A 20,254-nucleotide genomic window follows, 5' to 3' on the forward strand; every position below is an offset into this window, starting at 1 on the left:
GATGATTACAACTGTAAAGGAAAATGAAAATCTCAGGTCCCCCAAACTCATTATGCCAAAGGGAAAGATAAGCCTGGAGAGCCTGGAGGCTGAGTTATGCAACACTGCCATCCTTTTCCCAAATGAAGAGCTGTTCTTCACAACCTTGTGTCAAAGCATTGTACATTTGTCAGACCCCATAAAAAGGCAAAAAGCTTCACTGTCCAAGTTGTTCCTAGATAAGTTCTTTGCTGGCCTGGAAACCTTTACACAATGTGTACGTTCCCATAAAACAAGGGCATGTCAATTAAAACTTTAGATCTGCAATCCAAGTTTAGCACCGTTAGATTTCACACTGACAATGTCGATAACAAGTTTGTCTTCCCAGGTGCAGAATATACAAGAAGAGATCAATCATTCCTCCACCTAACCTGAGATGTCTGCATGGTTGATTCTTCCTTTACTACCTTTCTCTTGGAATGTTCACCTTATCTGATAGAAAATGGGCATTTAATGGGCACTGATAAAAATCTCACAAAAATGTAACCATTTGCCTCACTACCTACCTGTCTCTTTGTACATGCCTTCCCCCCGCTTTAAAGAAATGTATAAATATTGAACTTCCTGAAAACCCCGTCAGAGAGCACAAGCAAAGATGTTTCTGTGACTCACGTTTTTTTCTGGGCACCTCCTCAAGCTCTAGCTTAACAAATCTCCATTGATGAAACTCTTGCCTCAGTCTCTCATTGTGGGGCATCCTCCATCCACAAAGCTGGGAGAGTTCCCTTAGATTCTTTGTCATTTACAGGAACCTGCTTCTAATAGTTTGTAAAACTCAATATCTTTTAAATAATGGGGAAAAATCTGTTATTAAAGATAATGAGATGAAATGAAACAAATAATACTCAGGCAGAAAATGAAAACATCCCAGAGAAGTGTGCTTTGATCAGAAGAAAAACGCAACATAATGATTCAAAAGAAGCTACAAAAAAACTATCAGAGCTTTGGAAAAAGAGCAAAAATCAGAAATAGAAAAGGCTTAAAGAGTAATAGTTTAAAAAGCACAGCAGGCTGGGTGTGGTGGCTCACACCTGTAATCCCAGCACTTTGGGAGGCCATGGCCCGTGGATCACAAGGTCAGAAGTTCGAGACCAGCCTGACCAACATGGTGAAACCCTGTCTCTACTAAAAAAAAAAAAAAAAAAAAATTAGCTAAGCATGGTGGCACACACCTGTAATCCCATCTACTCAGGAGGCTGAGGCAGGAAAATCGCTTGAACCTGGGAGGTGGAGGTTGCAGTGAGCTGAGATTGTACCCATTGCACTCCAGCCTGGGTGACAGAGGGAGACTCTGTCTCAAAAAAAAAAAAAAAAAAAAAACCGCAAGAAAAGTAAAGAAGAAGAAAGCAAGTGAAAACTATCAAATAATAGCAAAAAAGATCTGAAAGTAATTGATCAAAGATACATCATTTAAATTGTAATGACAAATTATGCTTGCAGATGAATTTTTATCTAACTTAAGGAGAATATATAATATAAATATTACTACTTGAATATCCTGAATATATGCATACACACACACATACACAGACACACATATATGTATATATAAAATTCATAAATTTATATAGGAATAAATTATGGTATATTTATACCATGGAATATTACAAAGCAATTAAAAAGAATAAATTATCAGTGACTTGAAGAGATTCTGTGTTGTTTGGTGAGAAAAAGCAAGATATAGCATATTATGCACTTAAAAAATGCCATTTTGTAAAACAAACCAGGATATAATATAAAATATTGATGTGTGAACATACGAGATGAATGAAAAGTATGGAAACATCCCAAACAGGTCGTTTCTATGTATGTATTTTGGGAGCTGGGGATCATAGGGTTGTGAAGCTGAGAGTAGGCAAAGGATAATGTAAAAATTCACATTTGCATTTATTAAATTAAGTAACATTACATATACAAGTGGGCAGATGTATAAAATAAATTAACTTTTCATGTAAACCTTAAAAAATTTTTTGAAAAATATACATTGCATATTTTCAAAGTATACCACATGATGATTTGATATATGAATACACTAATGATTAAAATAATCAGTGTAATTACTACTATTGATACTGATGGCACCATCCATTCTGTACCTGAGATACCCAGAATTTGTCAGCTTATAACTAAATGTTTGTACTCTTTGACCAACATCTCCCCATTTCTCCCACCCCCAAGTCTCTGGTAACCACTGTCCTACACTCTGCTTCTATGAGTTCAACTTTTAAAATTCCACATGTAAGTGAGATTATGCATTATTTGTCTTTCTGTTTCTGGCATATTTCACTTAGCATAATGCCCTACAGTTTCATCTATGTTGCTGCAAATGGCAGGATTTCCTTCTGTTTTATGGTTAAATTACATTCCAGTATATATATTATATATATATTTATATATATTATATATATTAATATATTTATACATATATTATATATATTTATATATTAATATATTTATACATATATTATATATTTATATATATATATACACACACATACTACATTTTCTTCATTCATTCATTGATGGACACTTGGGCTGTTTCCATATCACTATTGTAAATAATGCTGCCATGAACAGAGGGTTGCAGACCTCTCATAAACATACTGATTTCATTTCCTTTAATATATACCCAGGAGTGGGATTGCTGGATCATATAATAGCTCTAGTTTTATTTTTTGAGAAATTTCCATACTGTTTTCTGTAATGGCTACTCCAATTTACATTCTCACCAACAGTGTGTACAGGGTTCCCTTTCTCCACACCCTCCCCAACGCGTATCTCTTGTCTTTATGATAAAAGCCGTCTTAATAGGTGTGAGGTGATACCTCATTATTGTTTTGATTTGCATTTCTCTGATGATTAGTGATGCTGAGTACCTTCGCATACACCTGTTGGTCATTCATGTGTCTTCTTTGGATAGGTGTTTGTTCAAGTCCTTTACCCATTTTTAAAACCAGGTTATTTGTTTTTTTGCTATTGAGTTATATGAGTTTTTTAAAAACATATTTTAAATATTAACCCCTTATGAGATTTATGGTTTACAAGTATTTTCTCCCATTCTATAGATTGTCTTTTCATTTTGTTGCTTCATTTGTTGTGCAGTAGATCTTATTTTTATGTAGTCCTACTTATGTTTGCTTTTGTTGCCTGTGCTTTTGGTGTCATATCCAAAAGAAATTACCAAGACCAATGTCAAGGAGATTTTTCTGTATGCAATCTTCTAAGAGTTTTATGAGTTCCAATCTTACATTTACATCTTTAATCCATTTACAGTTAATTTTTTTATATATAGCGTAGGACAATGGTCCTATTTTATTCTTTTGCATGTGGATATTTAGCTTTCCCAACATCATTTTTGAAAAGATTTTCTTTCATCATGTGTATTTTTGGCATCCTTGTCAAAAATTAGTTGACCACATATGGGAGTATTAAATATTTTTAAGCCGGGCATGGTGGTTTATGCCTGTAATTCCCGCATTTTGTGAAACAAGCCCACATGGGTGGATCTCTTGAGCTCAGGAGTTTGAGAACAGCCTGGGAAACATGGCGAAACCCTGTCTCTACAAAAAATACAAAAATTGGCTGGGTGCCATGGCTCCAGCCTGTAATCCCAGCATTTTGGGAGGCTGAGGTGGGTGGATCACCTGAGGTCAGGAGTTCAAGACCAGCCTGGCCAACATGATGAAACCCTTGTCTCCACTAAAAATACAAAATTAGCTGGGCATGGCAGCCGCACCACTATTTCCAGCTATTTAGGAGACTGAGGCAAGAGAATCACTTGAACTCTGGAGGCGGAGGTTGCAGTGAGCCAAAATGGTGCCATTGCAGTCCAGCCTGGGCAACAAGAGTGAAACTCCATCTCAAAAAATAAAATAAATAAATAAAAAATTAACCCGGCATAGTGACACGCACCTGTAGTCCCAGCTACTTGTGAGGCTGAGGTAGGAGGATGACTTGAGTCCAGGAGGTGGAGGTTGCACTGAGCTGAGCTTGTGCCACTGCACCCCAGCCTGGAGAGCAGAGCCATACCATGTCTCAATAAATAAATATTTTTAATAACAAGGATTAACATAAGAAAGGATAAGTAAAATCACCTGCCAAAGTGAAACCGCTTTGGTTAAAAAATACTATGAGAGTTTTTAGATAGTCATGAATTAGAAATGTGCTTTTGGAGAAAGTCAATTTCCTGCTATGTGCCTCAGTTAATCCACTCATGGCATTGTTCTAACACTAGGGTATGACAACTTCATCTGTGTCTTACAAAAAACACGACACTAGTGAGCATGATATGGGATGTTTGAGATCACCCTCTCTCTACACCCGGGTTACTATGATGCATTGCTAGGATCCAGAGTCCTAATACTTGGCTGAGCCAGGGTAGTGCTTGGTCAATGAGGGAAGTTTCTTGAAGTTCAGTTTTTAAAAACGGCATAATTCGGCTGGGCGCAGTGGCTTACACCTGTATTCCCAGCACTTTGAGAGGCTGAGGTGGGCAGATCACCTGAGGTTAGGAGTTCGTGACCAGCCTGGCCAACATGGTGAAACCCCATCTGTACTAAAAATACAAAAATTAGCAGGGCGTGGTGGCAGCTGCCTGTAATCACAGCTACTCAGGAAGCTGAGGCAGGAGAATCTCTTGAACCCAGGAGGCAGAGGTTGCAGTGAGCTGAGATCACTCCACTGCCCTCCAGCCTGGGCAACAGAGTGAGACTCAGTCTCAAAAAAAAAAAAAAAAAAAAAAAAAGCATAATTCTGAAGCATAGTTATTAGTATTTTTAAACTTTTAAAGTTTGAGACTAAATTTCTTCTAAGAACAAAAGCCACTTTTCTCATTGTTGAAATTTTAAAAGATAATCCTGTTGATTAATTTACGATCTTGTTTCACTTCTAATTAAAAATGCAGGCAGTTTAGAGTGTCAAACAAATATTTTATTACATTTTAAATATTTGGAAGCTATTTTATTGAAATTAGAGCATTTTAAACTCGAATGGCTTCAAATACTAGCTTTCTGAGGAAAACTAACAAGTTATCATGAAAATATTTCTAAGAAAGAACAATTTCTATTTTCAGTTGACCCAGAATCTTGTTTTATCAGCAGTCAGTTATAGATTATTACAAATAGATTTTTTTCTCTTCAGAAGCGGGGTAGTATTGGACATCCCCTGGTTACTTTTTCTTTCCTTTCTTTTTTTTCTGTTTGTCAGGAGCTGGGGTCTTCTTTTCTGTCTCCAGCTTCATGGCAGCTTCCTGAGCAGCCAGAGCTTCCAGCTTTAGGCGCTCGGCTTCCAGCAATTTATTTCTATACTCTTCCCGGATGTCGAAAATCTTCTGTCGGGCTTCATCTAAGGAGTCCTGTTCCAAAGCAAAACCCCAAACAAATAAGTTCCACGGGTAAAGGTTTATGTTCCCAGAAAGAAAAAATGAAATTCCTTTACCCTGTCCTTATGCCCATACATTCATAGGCAAAACGATTGAAGATGAAAATTAGTGTATGGTCTCAAAAGCTTATCAATACACAAAACATAGCAACAAAGGGTTCATGAGATTTTAACACAGTATGGCAAATAAAAACATTTGTAGAAAACATAGTCAAAGGTAAAGAAAACATACATATTTTGCCAAAGGTATTCTCTGTTTAAATTATTTCAGATACAATCTATATGAGATTTTAATAAGCCCACTATCTCTTGCAAAGTAACTGTGCTCAAGAAATTACTAGTTTCCCACATGTATGCTATCCCTGACAAAATATATCTGAGCTGTACTTGATGAAGCTCCAAATAATATGGCCAAATCCATTGGTTACTTTGTTCTTATCAGCTTGACTTTCATTCTCACCACTTTAGCAAAACTGTATTCATCAAGGATACCAAGGCCTTATATGAAGCTAAATTCAAGATCATTTATTTTTCTTATTCTTGCTTAACCACACGCTCTCCTCCTGGATCAACTGACTTCACTTAGCTCTTAAATTGTCTTCTGTCTCACCAGCTGCTCCTGTTCAGTCACCTTTGCTGATTTCTCCTTTTCTCTTTCATCTCTTAAGAGGGAAGTGGCCATATTAATTGCTTACTGTTTCAAGAATAATATAATCAAAGAAGAAGGATTAAAGCACAAATGCTAGCCTGAAAAGACTCTTCCAGAAATGACTGCTTTGTCTTCATCCTTGAATTTATCAAGACATTTTCCATGTTTTTTGCAACCAGCTTAATTTTATTGAGATGTTGGAAAAGCTGAATGTCAGAATCAGTCTTCCTGAAGTTTTTGCAAAAAATAGTACTGTATCTACCATAATAAAACTGGGTTGACTAAACCAGTTGCACAAGTACAAGATGATAGTAGTGACATATTAAAGAGAGAGAGAAAGAGACAGAGGAAGAGAATGAGCAGGAGAGAGGGACATTTTCAGGAGCATGTGTAAATAAGTTTAATATACATCAGTAATCCCTTGAGGAATGAGTGTAAAATATATTCATTCTCCTATCTGATAAGAAATATGTTATTGATCATGTTTCTCTTAAAATGGCTTCAATCAAAACTAGGGCTCTCTCTGTGCCTCACACATAAATGAATGGGTGTGAACTCGAAGCTGTCTGAGTTAGTACTTTTTCCCCATTTCCTCTCCATCTGCAGCATTTTTCTTGGTTATTACACACAAAAACCACAAACAGGAATCCTGAAATTCCCTTTTGTTTTCTAATCTAATCTAAATTATTTCCTGCAAGATAAATTAAACTTACACAGTTTTAATATCCATTCACTGATTTACTGATTCATTAATTAAACAAACTTCTGCAAAGTAGACATTCCTCTGAAGTTCTGGGGACAACAACAGTGAATCTAAACAGAGTATTTGTTCACATATAGTCTATATTCTAGCAGAGAACAATCAAAAATGAAAGCATAGTATTTATATCTACATTTTCATACACCCCTAAATAAATGCACATGCAGGGTAAATGCTTTAAAGAAAAATAAGGCTAGGCACAATCACACAAATTTTGAGGGTACTAATTTTGAAAGAGCAGCTGGTGAAGATCTCTCTAATAAGTTACCCTAGAGGAGAGAACTCATAAAAGGAAAATGTAAACCATTTTACACTTTGGGGAAAGAATATTCCAGGAAGAGGCCCAGAGGCCCAGAGGCCCAGAGGTCAAAGGCCCGGAGGTGGGAACATGCCTTGCTGTTAGTGGAAAGGCAAAGTCAACTTGGGAAAAGGTTGATAAAAAGAACAGAGAGGAAAGCTCTGGAAGTCATAATCAAGATTTTGGCTTTTTTCTTAACAAAACGTAAAGCCATTAGGGAAGTGAAACGATTCTACCTTCATTTTAAATATGCATTATGATAACCATTAGTGTAATTCACAAAATATTGCTGGTTGCTGGTTATCTTCCAGGTACCTGGTAGCATTGCCCTCCCTCTTTATTAGTTTGCTGGGGCTGCTGTAACAAAGAACCACAAACTGTGTTTAAACAACAGAAATGCATTGCCTCACAGTGCTTGATGCTACAAGTTTGATATCAAGGTCTCATCAAATTAGGTTCCTTCTTTGAAGCTGTATGTGACTATGTGACTTGATCTGATCAGTGAAATATGCGTGCAAATGAATGTGCCATTTCTGGGTAGAAATAGTCACAGCCAATGTGCAATTCCCCATGTTCTCTTCTCCTGTTGTAATAATCATGGTAGAAGTGTCTCTATGGAAGCTCCTTCAGCCTGGGGATCTTAATAAGTAAAAGAATGCTCTATTGAACCACACTGGACACATAGCTAGAATGAGAAATGCTGTTTTACTGTTTTTAGCCAGAGTTAGCGAACTTAAGCCTGTAAAGTAAATCTGGCTTATTGCGTGTTTTTCTAAGTAAAGTTTTATTTATTTTGCCATTATCCTATTTATTTAGGTATTATCTGTGATTTTGTGTAAAAATTGGTAATGTTAAGTAGATGCAACATAAATATTTACTGTTTGGCCCTTTACAGAAAATGAGTTTACCAAACACTATGTTAGGCCACTGTGATATTGGGGGTTTTGTTACCACAGGATAAGCCTAGTTTGTCGTGATTGGTACAATTGTTTTGGTGGCAAAGCAGAGACCACATTGCGGAGGGGCAAAGATGGAAGCAGTTAGATCAGTAACTGGGCTGTAGCAATCCTCTGAATAAGAAAGAATGACAGGTTAGGCTAGGATGGTGGGAACAGAGATAGTAAGAAATCATCAAATTCTCGATATATTTTCAACGTAGAGTTGAGAGGTTCCGACAACTGATTGCACGTGAGGAGTGAGAGAAGTCAAAGATGTCTCCATAGTCTCTGCTTGAGCAACTGAAAGAATGTAATTAGTATTGACCGAGATGGAGAATCTTGGTGGGGTGACATGTTTGCGCTGAGATGGGTAGGAGGGCAAGCATTCTTGAATTTGGATCTAGAAAGGTTCTGTTTGAGGTGCCTATTGGACTAACAAGAAGAGATGTCAAATGGGAGCATTCCTCACATGAGCCATTACTGGAAATGACAGTCTCACTGTAGCTAAAATATTTAGAATGTCCTATAGGCTTTAGTGACTTTGGGAATGTGTAGGGGTATGTGCGTGTGTGTTGCAGGGAGGAGGGAGAAAAAACGATTCTCATTCTCCATAGTGGGAAGTTATCCATATACATTTATTGAATTTCCCCTTTTCTAGTATGATATTCCCACTTTCAATAAAGTTGCCACTCTAACTAACGGACATCTATTCTTCTGCCGGGGTGAAGGGTTGACAATAATCTGGATGCAAAAAGTTGAAGTAGTGATCTGCAATTCCTAAATAACCTTAAGCTGAACAAACCCAACTATTTTCATTTTCCTCCTACTTCACTTTTACTTCCTAACATATCTGGTGCCACCAACTGCTGAGCCTTTGAGGGATTCTGTAGGAATTCTGAGGAGCTAATGGGCTTGTTAAGACTTTTCCCACTGCCAGTTTAGGATTCGTGTGTCTCAAGCCAGTTAATGTGATTTTAATCCAGTTATTTTCCAATTTGAACAAATAATTTTGTTGTTGTCTTCTCTCCTTTTCTTCCCATCGTTGAGCATAGATTCCCAACACTGCATTTTAGGGGGATTTTAGGGAGGGAGTGAGGCGAGATGTATAGAATCAAATTTGTGATGTTTTCCTAGAAGTTGTGAATCATAAAAACCTACGTTTTCAAGACATTTCTGTACAAATATTATTTAATTGTATAATTTTTTTTAATGTTATGAAAGAATTTGCCAACTATAATCTATGTATGTGCTCTTAGACTCACCCGCATTTCCTTATACATATCCAGGACTTCTTCTTTTAACTTCAACTGCTCTTCTTGGTCAATGTTTCGAATGCTAAGGACTCTGCTCCTGTACTGTCGAAACTGATGAATTTCTTCTGCCTTTTGCATTGCCTGCTGCTGATTCAATTCATCTGTTTGCAGCAGAGGATCTGTATCTGTTTTCCTTGATACAAAATATCATCAAAAGATACAAATTTCATTTGGGAACTCTGGAATAAGCTTCACTTTAGACGGCAAACAATTTTAAATCATATCAACAGTGTGGTGGTCTGAGTCAAATTAAACATTAGGGATAGAAAAAAATAAATGGTTATTTTCTGGATATGCTATGGTCCATTTATTGACTCACTGATATTTTAGGAAGATATTTTGGAGAATATCAGTAAATTTGGATTCACCACTTGATGAGGTGATTGTGAAACTTGTGTTCAAAACTATGAGAATATCTTGTAGGTTTTCCTTTTGAATTTATGCAGCTAAGTAATTTTGACAATGTTTCCAAACTTATAAATATGCTTAATATATTTATATTACTCCTATCATGTAGTTATTAAAAATTGAATCTAATTAAATAATGGCAGCAGGTGTGATAGACATTTTCTGTAGCTCATCTCACCTTAATCAGGCCTCAAATTAAATCTTTACAGAAAACATTTAAATATTTTAATAATTGATTTAACAAAACACACAGTTGTCTGCATCAATCATGTTTATGAAAACTTACCGAACATATTGACTTAAATCCATAAATTCTAGTGCTTTTCGAATAAGTCGTGGAGATGTTTCCAAAATTGTTGGAGATCGTGTACGAGGTCCTGTTTCTTTAAAACACACACACACACACACATAACAAAAAACCTAGGCTTTAAAAAAAAATCAGTAATGACTAACTAAATGACAATATCTCATTTTAATTGAAAATAATATTTTCTATTGTAAAACAACCATTGATTGGACTTGTCTTATTTAATACAATGTTAATAATATATAACTATATGCTTATATTTTGTTTATCCTCTAGCCGGTGTTACTATGCTTTTAGTTAAATAAAGATGACAAAAATGAAAAATTAACAAAATGCTATTCTAATCACAGTTAAATGGAGGAGGATTAGTCTCCATTAATAAGAACAAGTCTTATATTAAGTTACAAAATTTCATTATTAACAAGTTAAATGGCCTAGTATTTAATGAGATTGGGCTTTGCCTGAATGCTACGCTAAGTACTACCGGGCTTGGGATATAAATAGATTTTTTACATATTTATACTGAAATACTGAAAATAGTATTTTACCTTCAGTAAACTTACAGTCCAGTGGAGTAGGCAATATATAAAAGATAAACACTGAAAATCAAATTAGCAGCAGCTTTTTAATCCACAGACCAGTAGTGAGCCCACAAGAACAGATTTAAGAGACTTGAGTCTAGCATATTAACTTTTCAGCATTTCCAGACCACTGACGATTTTTAAAAATAACTACTGATGTGTGATTTACATACATAAAATTCAACCATTTTAAGGTTATAATTCAATACTTCTTAGTAAATTTACCAAGTTGTGTGACCATCAACAAAATCCAGTTTTAAAACATTTTCATCATTCAAATAAGATCTCTCTTTTGTCCTATAATAGTCCCTTTGTGTTCTCACCACAAACTCCGGGCAATCATTAATCTATGTATGTCTCTACAGATTTGTCTTTCCCGGACATTTTATGTAAGTAGGAGTGGATTACTGGGTCATATGGTAAAATTCTTTAACTTTTAAAGAAAGTGTCAAACCATGGTGTTTTGATCATTATTTTTAACTTTATGACCAATTTTGAAATTACATAGTAAAAATCTGCCCGCTTGGTTCATTTAAAAAAGAAAAGAGTTTATTTTTAAGAGCAGTTTTAGGGCCGGGCGCGGTGGCTCACGCCTGTAATCCCAACACTTTGGGCGGCCAAGACAGGTGGATCACGAGGTCAGGTGTTCAAGACCAGCCCGACCAAGATGGTGAAACCTCGTCTCTACTAAAAATACAAAAATTAGCTGGGCACAGTGGCAGCCACCTGTAATCCCAGCTACTCGGGAGGCTGAAGCAGGAGAATCGCTTGAACCCGGGTGGCAGAGATTGCAGTGAGCCAAGATCTTGCCATTGCACTCCAGCCTGGGTGACAGAGTGAGACTCTGTCTCAGAAAACAACAACAACAACAACAACAAAAGAAACAGTTTTACGTTTCACAGTAAAATTGACAGGAAGTACATACAGAGATATCCCACATCCCCCTTCCTCCCATGCACACATAGCCTCCCCCATTATTAACATCCCTTACCAGAGTGGTACATCTATTACACAATCACACCATGTGCAAACAAATACAGTCTTCCTTCCTTCCTTCCTTTCTTCCTTCTTTCTTTCCTTCCTTCCTTCCTTCTTTCCTTCCTTCCTTCCTTCCTTCCTTCCTTCCTTCCTTCCTTCCTTCCTTCCTTCCTTCCTTCCTTCCTTCCTTCCTCTTTCCCTCTCTCTCTTTCTTTTCTTTTTTCTTTCCCTCCCTCCCTCTCTCTCTTTCTTTTCCTTCCTTCCTTTTTTTTTTTTCTTTTCAGAGTGTCACTCTGTCACCAGACTGGAGTGCAGTGGCGCGACCTCGGCTCACGGAAACTTCCGCCTCCCTGGTTCAAGCGATTCTCCTGCCTCAGCCTCCCGAGTAGCTAGGATTACAGGCACGTGCCACCACACCCAGCTAATTTTTGTATTTTTAGTAGAGATGGGGTTTCACCACGTTGGCCAGGAGTTTTCTTTTTTTCTTCCCAATTATTATATCTATTTAGTTCATTTCCTTGTCTTATTGTATTTTCTAGGAGTTCTTGTACATGTTGAAAAAGAGTGGTAACAGAGGACATCTTTGGCTTGCTCCTGATCTTAGTGGGAAAGCTTCTAATTCCTCACCATTAATGTTAGCCATAGGTTTTTTTGTAGAAAGTCTTTATCAAGTTGAGTGAGTTCCTCTCCCACTTGGATCTTTTTTTTTTTCAAAATTATTTTGCCATTCTGGTTTTTTGTTGTTGTTGTTGTTTTGCATTTTCATATACGTTTTGGGATTAGCATATCAAATTCTGTAAAGTGTCTACTATGATTTTGATAGAGATTATACTGAATCTACATACCAATTTGAGGGGTATTACTATCTGAACATTAGGTCTTATAGTCCAAAGCATAAATGATCTCTTTATTTAGATAATTTAAAATTTCCTTTGGTGATGTTTTGTAGTCTTCAATACATAAATTCTACACTTGGTTAAATTTATTTCCGTGTATTTATTATTGATGCTGTTGTGAATAACACTTTCTTCTCAATTTCAATTTTGATTGTTCATCAATAGTACATAGAAATAAAATTGATTTATGTTTACTAATCTTTCATCATGTGACCCTGCCAAACTCACTTATTCATTGTTTTTCTTTTTCTGATTTCTTAGAATTTTAGCATATAGGAGAGTGTTGTCTGAGAATAGAGTTTTACTTTTTTGTTTCTAAGATTGACGTGTTTTATTTCTCTTTCTTGATTGAACTAGCAAGAACCTCCATTAAAATGTTGAATGTCAGTGGTTACAGTAGACATCCTGCCTTGTTCTTGACCTTAGGCTGAAATTATTCAGTGGTTCACCATTAAGTATGATGGTTACTATAGGTTTTTCATAATTATCCTTTATCAGTCTGAGGAAATCCCCCTGTATTACCAGTTTATTGTGAGTTTTCTTTGTTCCTTCTACCACTGTTTGTGCATTATTGTTATATATGCTTGTACATTATAAGCCCAACAATATAGTTTTATAAAAATTATTTGTTAAATAAGTAAAAAAAATGGAAAATCTATTTACGTTGTCTTCTAAAATTTACCTACATAATTACCTTTCTTTGTGGCTATGAGTTCCCTTTGGATGTCACCTTCTTTCAGCCTGAAGGACTTCCTTTAGTATTTGTTTTAAGGCAGATCATCTGGAAACAAATTATCAAGCAAGCACAAACAAGTGCTTGTTTATTGTGAATGTGTTTAAATTTGCCTTAATTTTGATGAATTTTCTTTATTTCCTTTGTTTTCTGTCTCATTAAAATTTTTTTATTCCTTCTTCTTTCTTTAGGCCTACTTTATTACTTTCTATCCAACTTGTTTTTTTTTTTTTTCCACTGCTGAATCTCCAACTATTTACTTATTTATTATCAATAGGTTTATTGGGAACAGGTAATGCTTGCTTATATGGATAAATTGTTTAGTGGTGATTTCTGAGATTTTGGTGCACCCATCACCTGAGCTGTGTACACTGTACCCTATGTGTACTCTTTTAGCCCTCACCTTCCCCTCACCCTTCCCCCAGTCCCCAGAGTCCATTGTGTCATTCTTATGCCTTTGTGTTCTCATAGCTTAGCTCCCACTTACAAGTGAGAACATAAAATCTTTCATTTTTCATTCCTGGGTTAGTTCACTTTGAATAATGGTCTCCAACTGCATCCAGGTTGCTTTGAATGCCATTATTTCATTTCCTTTTATGGCTGAGTAGTATTCCATGGTGTGTGCATATATGCATATATACATATATATGTGTATGTGTGTGTGTGTGTGTATACACCACACTTTACTTGTTGGTTGATGGGTTGTTTGATTGATGGGTTGGTTGATGGGCTGGTTCTGTATTTTGCAATTGCAAATTGTGCTGCCATAAACATGTGTGGGCAAGTGTCTTTTTCATATAGTGACTTCTTTTCCTTTGGGTAGATAGCCAGTAGTGGTACTGCTGGATCAAATGGTAGTTCTACTTTTAGTTCTTTAAGGAATCTCCACATTGTTTTCCATGGTGGTTGTACTAGTTTACATTCCCACCAGCAGTATAAAAGTGCTTCGATTTCAACATGTCCACATCCAGATCTATTATTTTTTGTTTTTTTGATTGTGGCCATTCTTGCAGGAATCAGGTAGTATCACATTGTGGTTTTGATTTGCATTTCCCTGATAATTAGTGATGTTGAGCATTTTTTCATGTTTGTTGGCCATCTGTGTATCTTATTTTGAGAATTGTCTATTCATGTTCTTAGCCCACTTTTTGATGGGGTTGTTATTTTTTCTTGCTGATTTGTTTGAGTTCCTTGTAGATTTTGGATATTAGTCTTTTGTTGAATGCATAGCTTGGGAAGAATTTCTCCCACTCTGTGGGTTGTCTGTTTACTCTGCTGATTATTTCTTTTGTTGTACAGAAGGTTTTTAGTTTAATTAAGTCCCATCTATTTATCTTTGTTTTTGTTGCATTTGCTTTTGGGTTCTTGGTCATGAAATCTTTGCCTAAGGGCTTTTTCTGATGTTATCTTCTGGAGTGTTTATGGTTTCTGGTCTTAGATTTAAGTCTTTGATCCATCTTGAGTTGATTTTTGTATAAAATGAGAGATGAGAGATGAGGATACAATTTCATTCTTCTACATATGGCTTGCCAATTATCCCAGCACCATTTGTTGAATAGCGTGTCCTTTCTGCACTTTCTGTTTTGTTTGCTTTTTGAAGATCAGATAGCTGTAAGTAATTGACTTTATTTCTGGGTTCTCTATTCCGTTTCATTGTCTGTTTTTATGAAAGTACCTTGCTGTTTTGGTAATTATAGCCTTGCAGTATAGTTTGAAGTTGGGCAATATGATGCCTCTAGATTTTTTCTTTTTGCTTAGTCTTGCTTTGGCTATGCAGATTGGTCATGTTTTCACTATGTAGGCTCTTTTTTGGCTCCAAATGAATTTTAGGATTCTTTTTTCTAGTTCTGTAAAGAATGATGATGGTATTTTGATGGGAATTGCATTGAATTTGTAGATTGCATTTGGCAGTATGATCATTTTGACAATATTGATTCTACTCATCCATGAGCATGGGATGTGTTTTCATTTGTTTGTGTCATGTATGATTTATTCCAGCAGTGTTTTATAGTTTTCTTTGTAGAGCTCTTTCACCTCCTTGGTTAGGTAAATCCCGAAGTGTTTTTTTTTTTTTTTCTTTGCAGCTATTATGAAAGGGATTGAGTCTTGATTTGTTTCTCAGTTTGGTTGCTACTGGTGTATAACAGTGCTGCTTATTTATGTACATTGATTTTGCATCCTGAAACTTTACTGAATTCATTTTTCAGATCCAGGAACTTTTTGGATGAGTCTTTAGGGTTTTCTCAATATACGATCATGTCATCAGCAAACAGGGACAGTTTGACTTTCATGGTGCATATGTACCACATTTTCTTTATCCTGTCTGTCACTGATGGGCGTTTAGGTTGCTTCCATATCTTTGTGAGTAGTGCTGCAGCAAACATTCACATGCATGTGTCTTTATGGTAGAATGATTTATATTCCTCTGGGTATATACCCAGTAATGGGATTGCTAGATCAAATGGTTGAACTAATTTACACTCCCACCAACAATGTATAAATGTTCCTTTTTCTCCACAGCCTGACCAGCATCTGTTATTTTTGGACTTTTTAATAATAGCCATTCTGGCTGGTGTGAGATAGTATCTCATTGTGGTTGTAATATATATTTTTCCAATGATCAGTGACATTGAGCTTTTCTTCATTTGCTTATTGGCTGCATGTATGACTTCTTTAGAAAAACGTCTGTTCATGTCCTTTGCCAACTTTTTAATGGGATTGTTTTTCTCGTGTAAATTTGTTTAAGTTCCTTATAGAGGCTGAATATTACAACCTGTCAGATGGAGAGTTGCAAAAATTTTCTCCCTTTCTGTAGGTTGTTTGTTTACTCTGTTGATAGTTTCTTTTACTGTGCAGAAGCTATTAAGTTTAATAAGATACTACTTGTTAATTTTTGCTTTTGTTGCAATTGCTTTTAGGTGTCTTTGTCATGAAATTTTTGCCTGTTCCCATGTGCAATTGATTTAATACACTATAGTTACTCTGCATTCTGATTCTCCAAGGGATTATTGTGGCTTTTCTTTGTTTAGTTGTTTATTTACTTAGTAATTTGCTTGTAGAGTCTTATTTCCCCTGCAATTTTCAGATAATGATGTTTCTAATGATTTTCTTTAATTTTTAATTTTTATTTTTAATCCTAGCTTCCTTGGAGTCACCAATCGGTCAGAATAGTGGTTATCCAATATTTTCTCGAAGATTTCTCTTAAACACCTTGATTTAGTATAGCGTCCACTCTTGACAAGGAGATCTTTATGTATTTTAGAGTACACATTCAAAGTTCTGGCAGCGTACAAAGCTGTCCCCACTTTCACTGGTTTAAAGTCTCATACTGAAACAAGGACAAGAAGATAATATGGACCCTCTGTAGTCTCTCCTGAGTGTGCACACATTCCCAACATGTATGTAGCCATTCAGGTGCCCCAAAATATTAGAGGCTTATCAAAGCCCACGATGGCTCTTACATTACTCAGATCTCTCTGTCTTATTTTTGGCTGATCTGTTGCTCCTTGGCCAGTATTACAGTCTCAGGCAGCTGTGATGTTGGCTATTCCCAGTTGTTTGCCACCAAGTTCCCCATTGCTTTCAACAATGTCAATGGGCATGGGGACTTTCCATGAAGCCTCAAATCAGATAAGCCCCCATCTAGCATTGATATCAAGACTGCTGGTCCTCATGGTTGCTGTGCTATAAACCTTGGAACTGATGAGAGAACTCCATGTTAATATGCCACAGATCCCCACTGTTCCTACCAAGTTTGGTAGAGAAACTAATACACCCCCAAAGATGCCTACATCCTAATCCCTGGAACCTGTGACTGTGTAACTTTATATGACAAAACCTTTGCAGATGTGATTAAGGATCTTAAAATGGAAAAAAAATATTCTGGATTATTCAGGTGGGCACAATATAATCACAAGAGCCCTTATAGGGAAAAGATGGAGATAGCAGAAGAGTCAAAGAAGGAGAAAAGACAATGGGCATGGAAGAAGGGGCAAGAGAGAGAGGGAGACAGAGAGAGTTGAAGATGCTGTCCTGCTGCCCTTGAATATGAGAATCAAGCCACAGCCAAGAAGTCAGGTGGCCCTAGAAGGTGGAAAAGGAAATGGATTTTTCCCTGTAGCCTGTAAGAGGAATGCAGGCCTGCCAACACATTAATTTTAACATTAGTGCCTTTCAGAAATACAAGATAAAAAAATTTGTATTACTTTAAATCATGAAATTTGTGGTTATTTGTTACAAAATCAATAGGAAATGAATAAAATTAGATTTTTTTTTGTCATTGTTCTTAGTTTTAGTAATTATTTTTTATTTAGCTTTATGCCCTCAGTTCATTTTTAGGTTTCTAAAACATTTTAGTATATATTTTTTTCTAGTTTATTTTTGCTTCCTTCTTTTTTTGGGAGAAGTTGTGTCAAGTCCTCACTCTCCAATTCCACAGGTCCCAGCCCCCTTTCCTTAACTATTTAATTTTGTATGTAAATGTGGTTGTAATAGGCTACAGTAATATGGAAAATTGATTAATTTATAATTTGTTAGAAGTTATAACTCATTCAGAAATGTAATTTACTACAAACTTTTAAAAATATAAAAAACTATAATATCCAAATTATTTTTTCATTTTTTTCAAAAATATATAAAATCATGATAAACTTGTGAGAAAATAATAATATAAATCCCAACACTGATCTATTAGTAAAATATAGAAAAAATTCATGTTTTCCATTTTATAACGTGAAATAAAACATCCCCCAAGTATTAACATTTTAATAATATGACTCTTTTAGAAACCAGTGGGCCATAACTTCTTTTTTCATCATGGTTTTATGAGATCTTGGATTTCTAAAATTCATTTGCCTTTCTTGTGAATTTACTTATGTTGGGTGTATTTTTGTCATTTCAAACTTGGATTGTTTCTGTAAGTCACCAGTTCTGCTGACTCTGACTGAAAAGAAAATATTTCCTGATTAGATGTTTGTTTTTTCTTATATCTTTCCATAGTATTTATATTTAAATAGGGAAAGAGGGAAGGAGGCAGATAAGGTTCACTTGGATACCCATCTACAAAGCTATGCTATTTCAGAATAGGTTGTGAGCCTAGTACGATGTCCTTGGGCCTCTAGAATAATATGCTCAATGTGAGTTGTGTGTGTGTGTGTGTACCATCTTCCATCTGCAAATTGGTCCTTTGTGGGATGAATTCTGAAAGTGAGAATGAGTTTTAAATATTTTATAGCAATTACACATTGCTGGGTCATTTTTATTGTATTTTACAAATGTTTCCATTTGCAACAGAGTGATAGAAAAAAACTTCATTGTGATAGTAGGAGAGTCAAAAGACATGGTGAATAATATTTGACTGGTCCTGAGGTCAGGGAAAAATATTTGAGAATAAGGACCAATATTACCTCCAACCTCTGGAAGAGGTGGATTCCAAGGCACCGAGAGGTAAAAGGGAAAGCTAACAAAATCACTGGATTCTTGATGACAACTTGTAGTTGGGGAGCAAAGCTTAGAAGTGAGATCTGTAATGGTATTGTTTATATGCCTTTTACAAGGGAAGTTGTTCTACATGATTCAACACATGAAAACAAGAAGCTGAAAAATAAGACAACTTTTGAGGAGTTATGAATATCTATAACAATGTAGGAGCCAAACCACAGAAATCTCTCAAAAGATCTATAATCTATAATCTTTCACGAGTGATGCTTCTCCAGGAGTAAGTACCAAGAGGTGACCTACCAACAACAGGCACATGTATGCCCACACATAGAGATCCTGAAAAGAGCTCAGCATCTGAACCTTGGTTCCAAAACCGGATTACTCTACAACCATAGCTCCTGGGGTACATGGCAGTGTTTCAGTGCTGGAATCCTACAATGGCACACCTCATCTTGGAGGGAGGGGAAGTCAGTTTTCCTTGATGGTGGGAGGTGAAGCCAGCTGGACTTCCTGGGCCAAGTGTGGACTTGGAGAACTTTTCTGTCTTACAAGAGGATTGTAAAACTCACCAATCAGCACTCTGTAGCTAGGATTGTAAAACACATCAATCAGTGCTCTGTAGCTAGCAAGGGGATTGTAAAATGCACCACTCAGCATTCTGTAAAAATGTACCAATCAGTGCTCTGTAGCTAGCAAGAGAATTGTAAAATGCGCCAATCAGCACTCTGTAGAATGCACCAATCAGCTCTCTGTAAAATGCACCAGTCAGCACTCTTTAAAATGTACCAATCAGTGCTCTGTAAAATGCATCAATCATCAGGAGTCTAAAAGTAGTTAATTGTGGGGAAGATTGAAAAAAGGACACTGTGATAGGACAGAAATGGAACATGGGAGGGAACAAATAAGGGAATAAAAGCTGGCCACCCCAGCCAGCAGTGGCAACCTGCTTGGGTCCCCTTCCATGCTATGGAAGCTTTTTCTTTCACTCTTCACAATAAACCTGCTACTACTCACTCTCTGGGTCCATGCCATCTTTAAGAGTTGTAACACTCACTGTGAAGGTCCACAGCTTCATTCTTGAAGTCAGCAAGATCACAAACCCACCAGAAGGAACAAACTCAGATATCATGGGGGCTCGTCTGGGATATCGCCATGCAGTGAGTACCACCGGACCCCCTTCACTTGCTATTCTGTCCTATTTTTCCTTAGAATTCGGGGACTAAACACTGGGCACCTGTTGGCCAGTTAAAAGTGACTAGTGCAGCTGCCGGACTAAAGACATGGGTGTCAGGCTTTCAGGGAAAGGGCTCTCTAACAACCCCCAACTCTTTGGAGTCAGGAGCATTGGTTTACCTGGAACAAGCGTCCACTTTTCCTGCACTTACGGGCTGAGCCAAGGGACAACAGAGAGGAAAGCCGTTCAGCTCCGGGGTCCCAAGAAAAAGTTGGTTGAGCCTGCAGCCAAGAGCAGAACTCTCAAAGTTACATCACCCAAGCCAGACTCACCCATCTATCCTATCTATCCTGGCCCTTGCC

General features: G+C 36.6%; 1 protein-coding gene across 6 annotated transcripts in view; it reads right to left on the bottom strand.

Annotated features, from left to right (window-relative positions):
- Positions 1 to 4,946: 4,946 nt before the first annotated feature.
- Positions 4,947 to 20,254, bottom strand: part of ADGB (androglobin) — a 235,351-nt gene continuing 220,043 nt past the window's right edge. For 5 of the 6 annotated variants that reach the window (XM_021937748.2, XM_021937749.2, XM_021937747.2 and 2 more), the window contains 3 exons: positions 10,071 to 10,167; positions 9,326 to 9,509; positions 4,947 to 5,392 (listed from right to left, as the gene is read on the bottom strand). In XM_021937748.2, coding sequence (XP_021793440.2) covers positions 5,207 to 5,392; positions 9,326 to 9,509; positions 10,071 to 10,167 — 467 coding nt within the window. In that variant the 3' untranslated portion in view covers positions 4,947 to 5,206. The remainder of the gene's footprint in view (positions 5,393 to 9,325; positions 9,510 to 10,070; positions 10,168 to 20,254) is intronic. The other variant, XR_002521725.2, reaches the window with a different exon arrangement.

This window comes from Papio anubis, chromosome 6 (genome assembly GCF_008728515.1).
Source record: "Papio anubis isolate 15944 chromosome 6, Panubis1.0, whole genome shotgun sequence".
NCBI classification, from domain to species: Eukaryota; Metazoa; Chordata; class Mammalia; order Primates; family Cercopithecidae; genus Papio; species Papio anubis.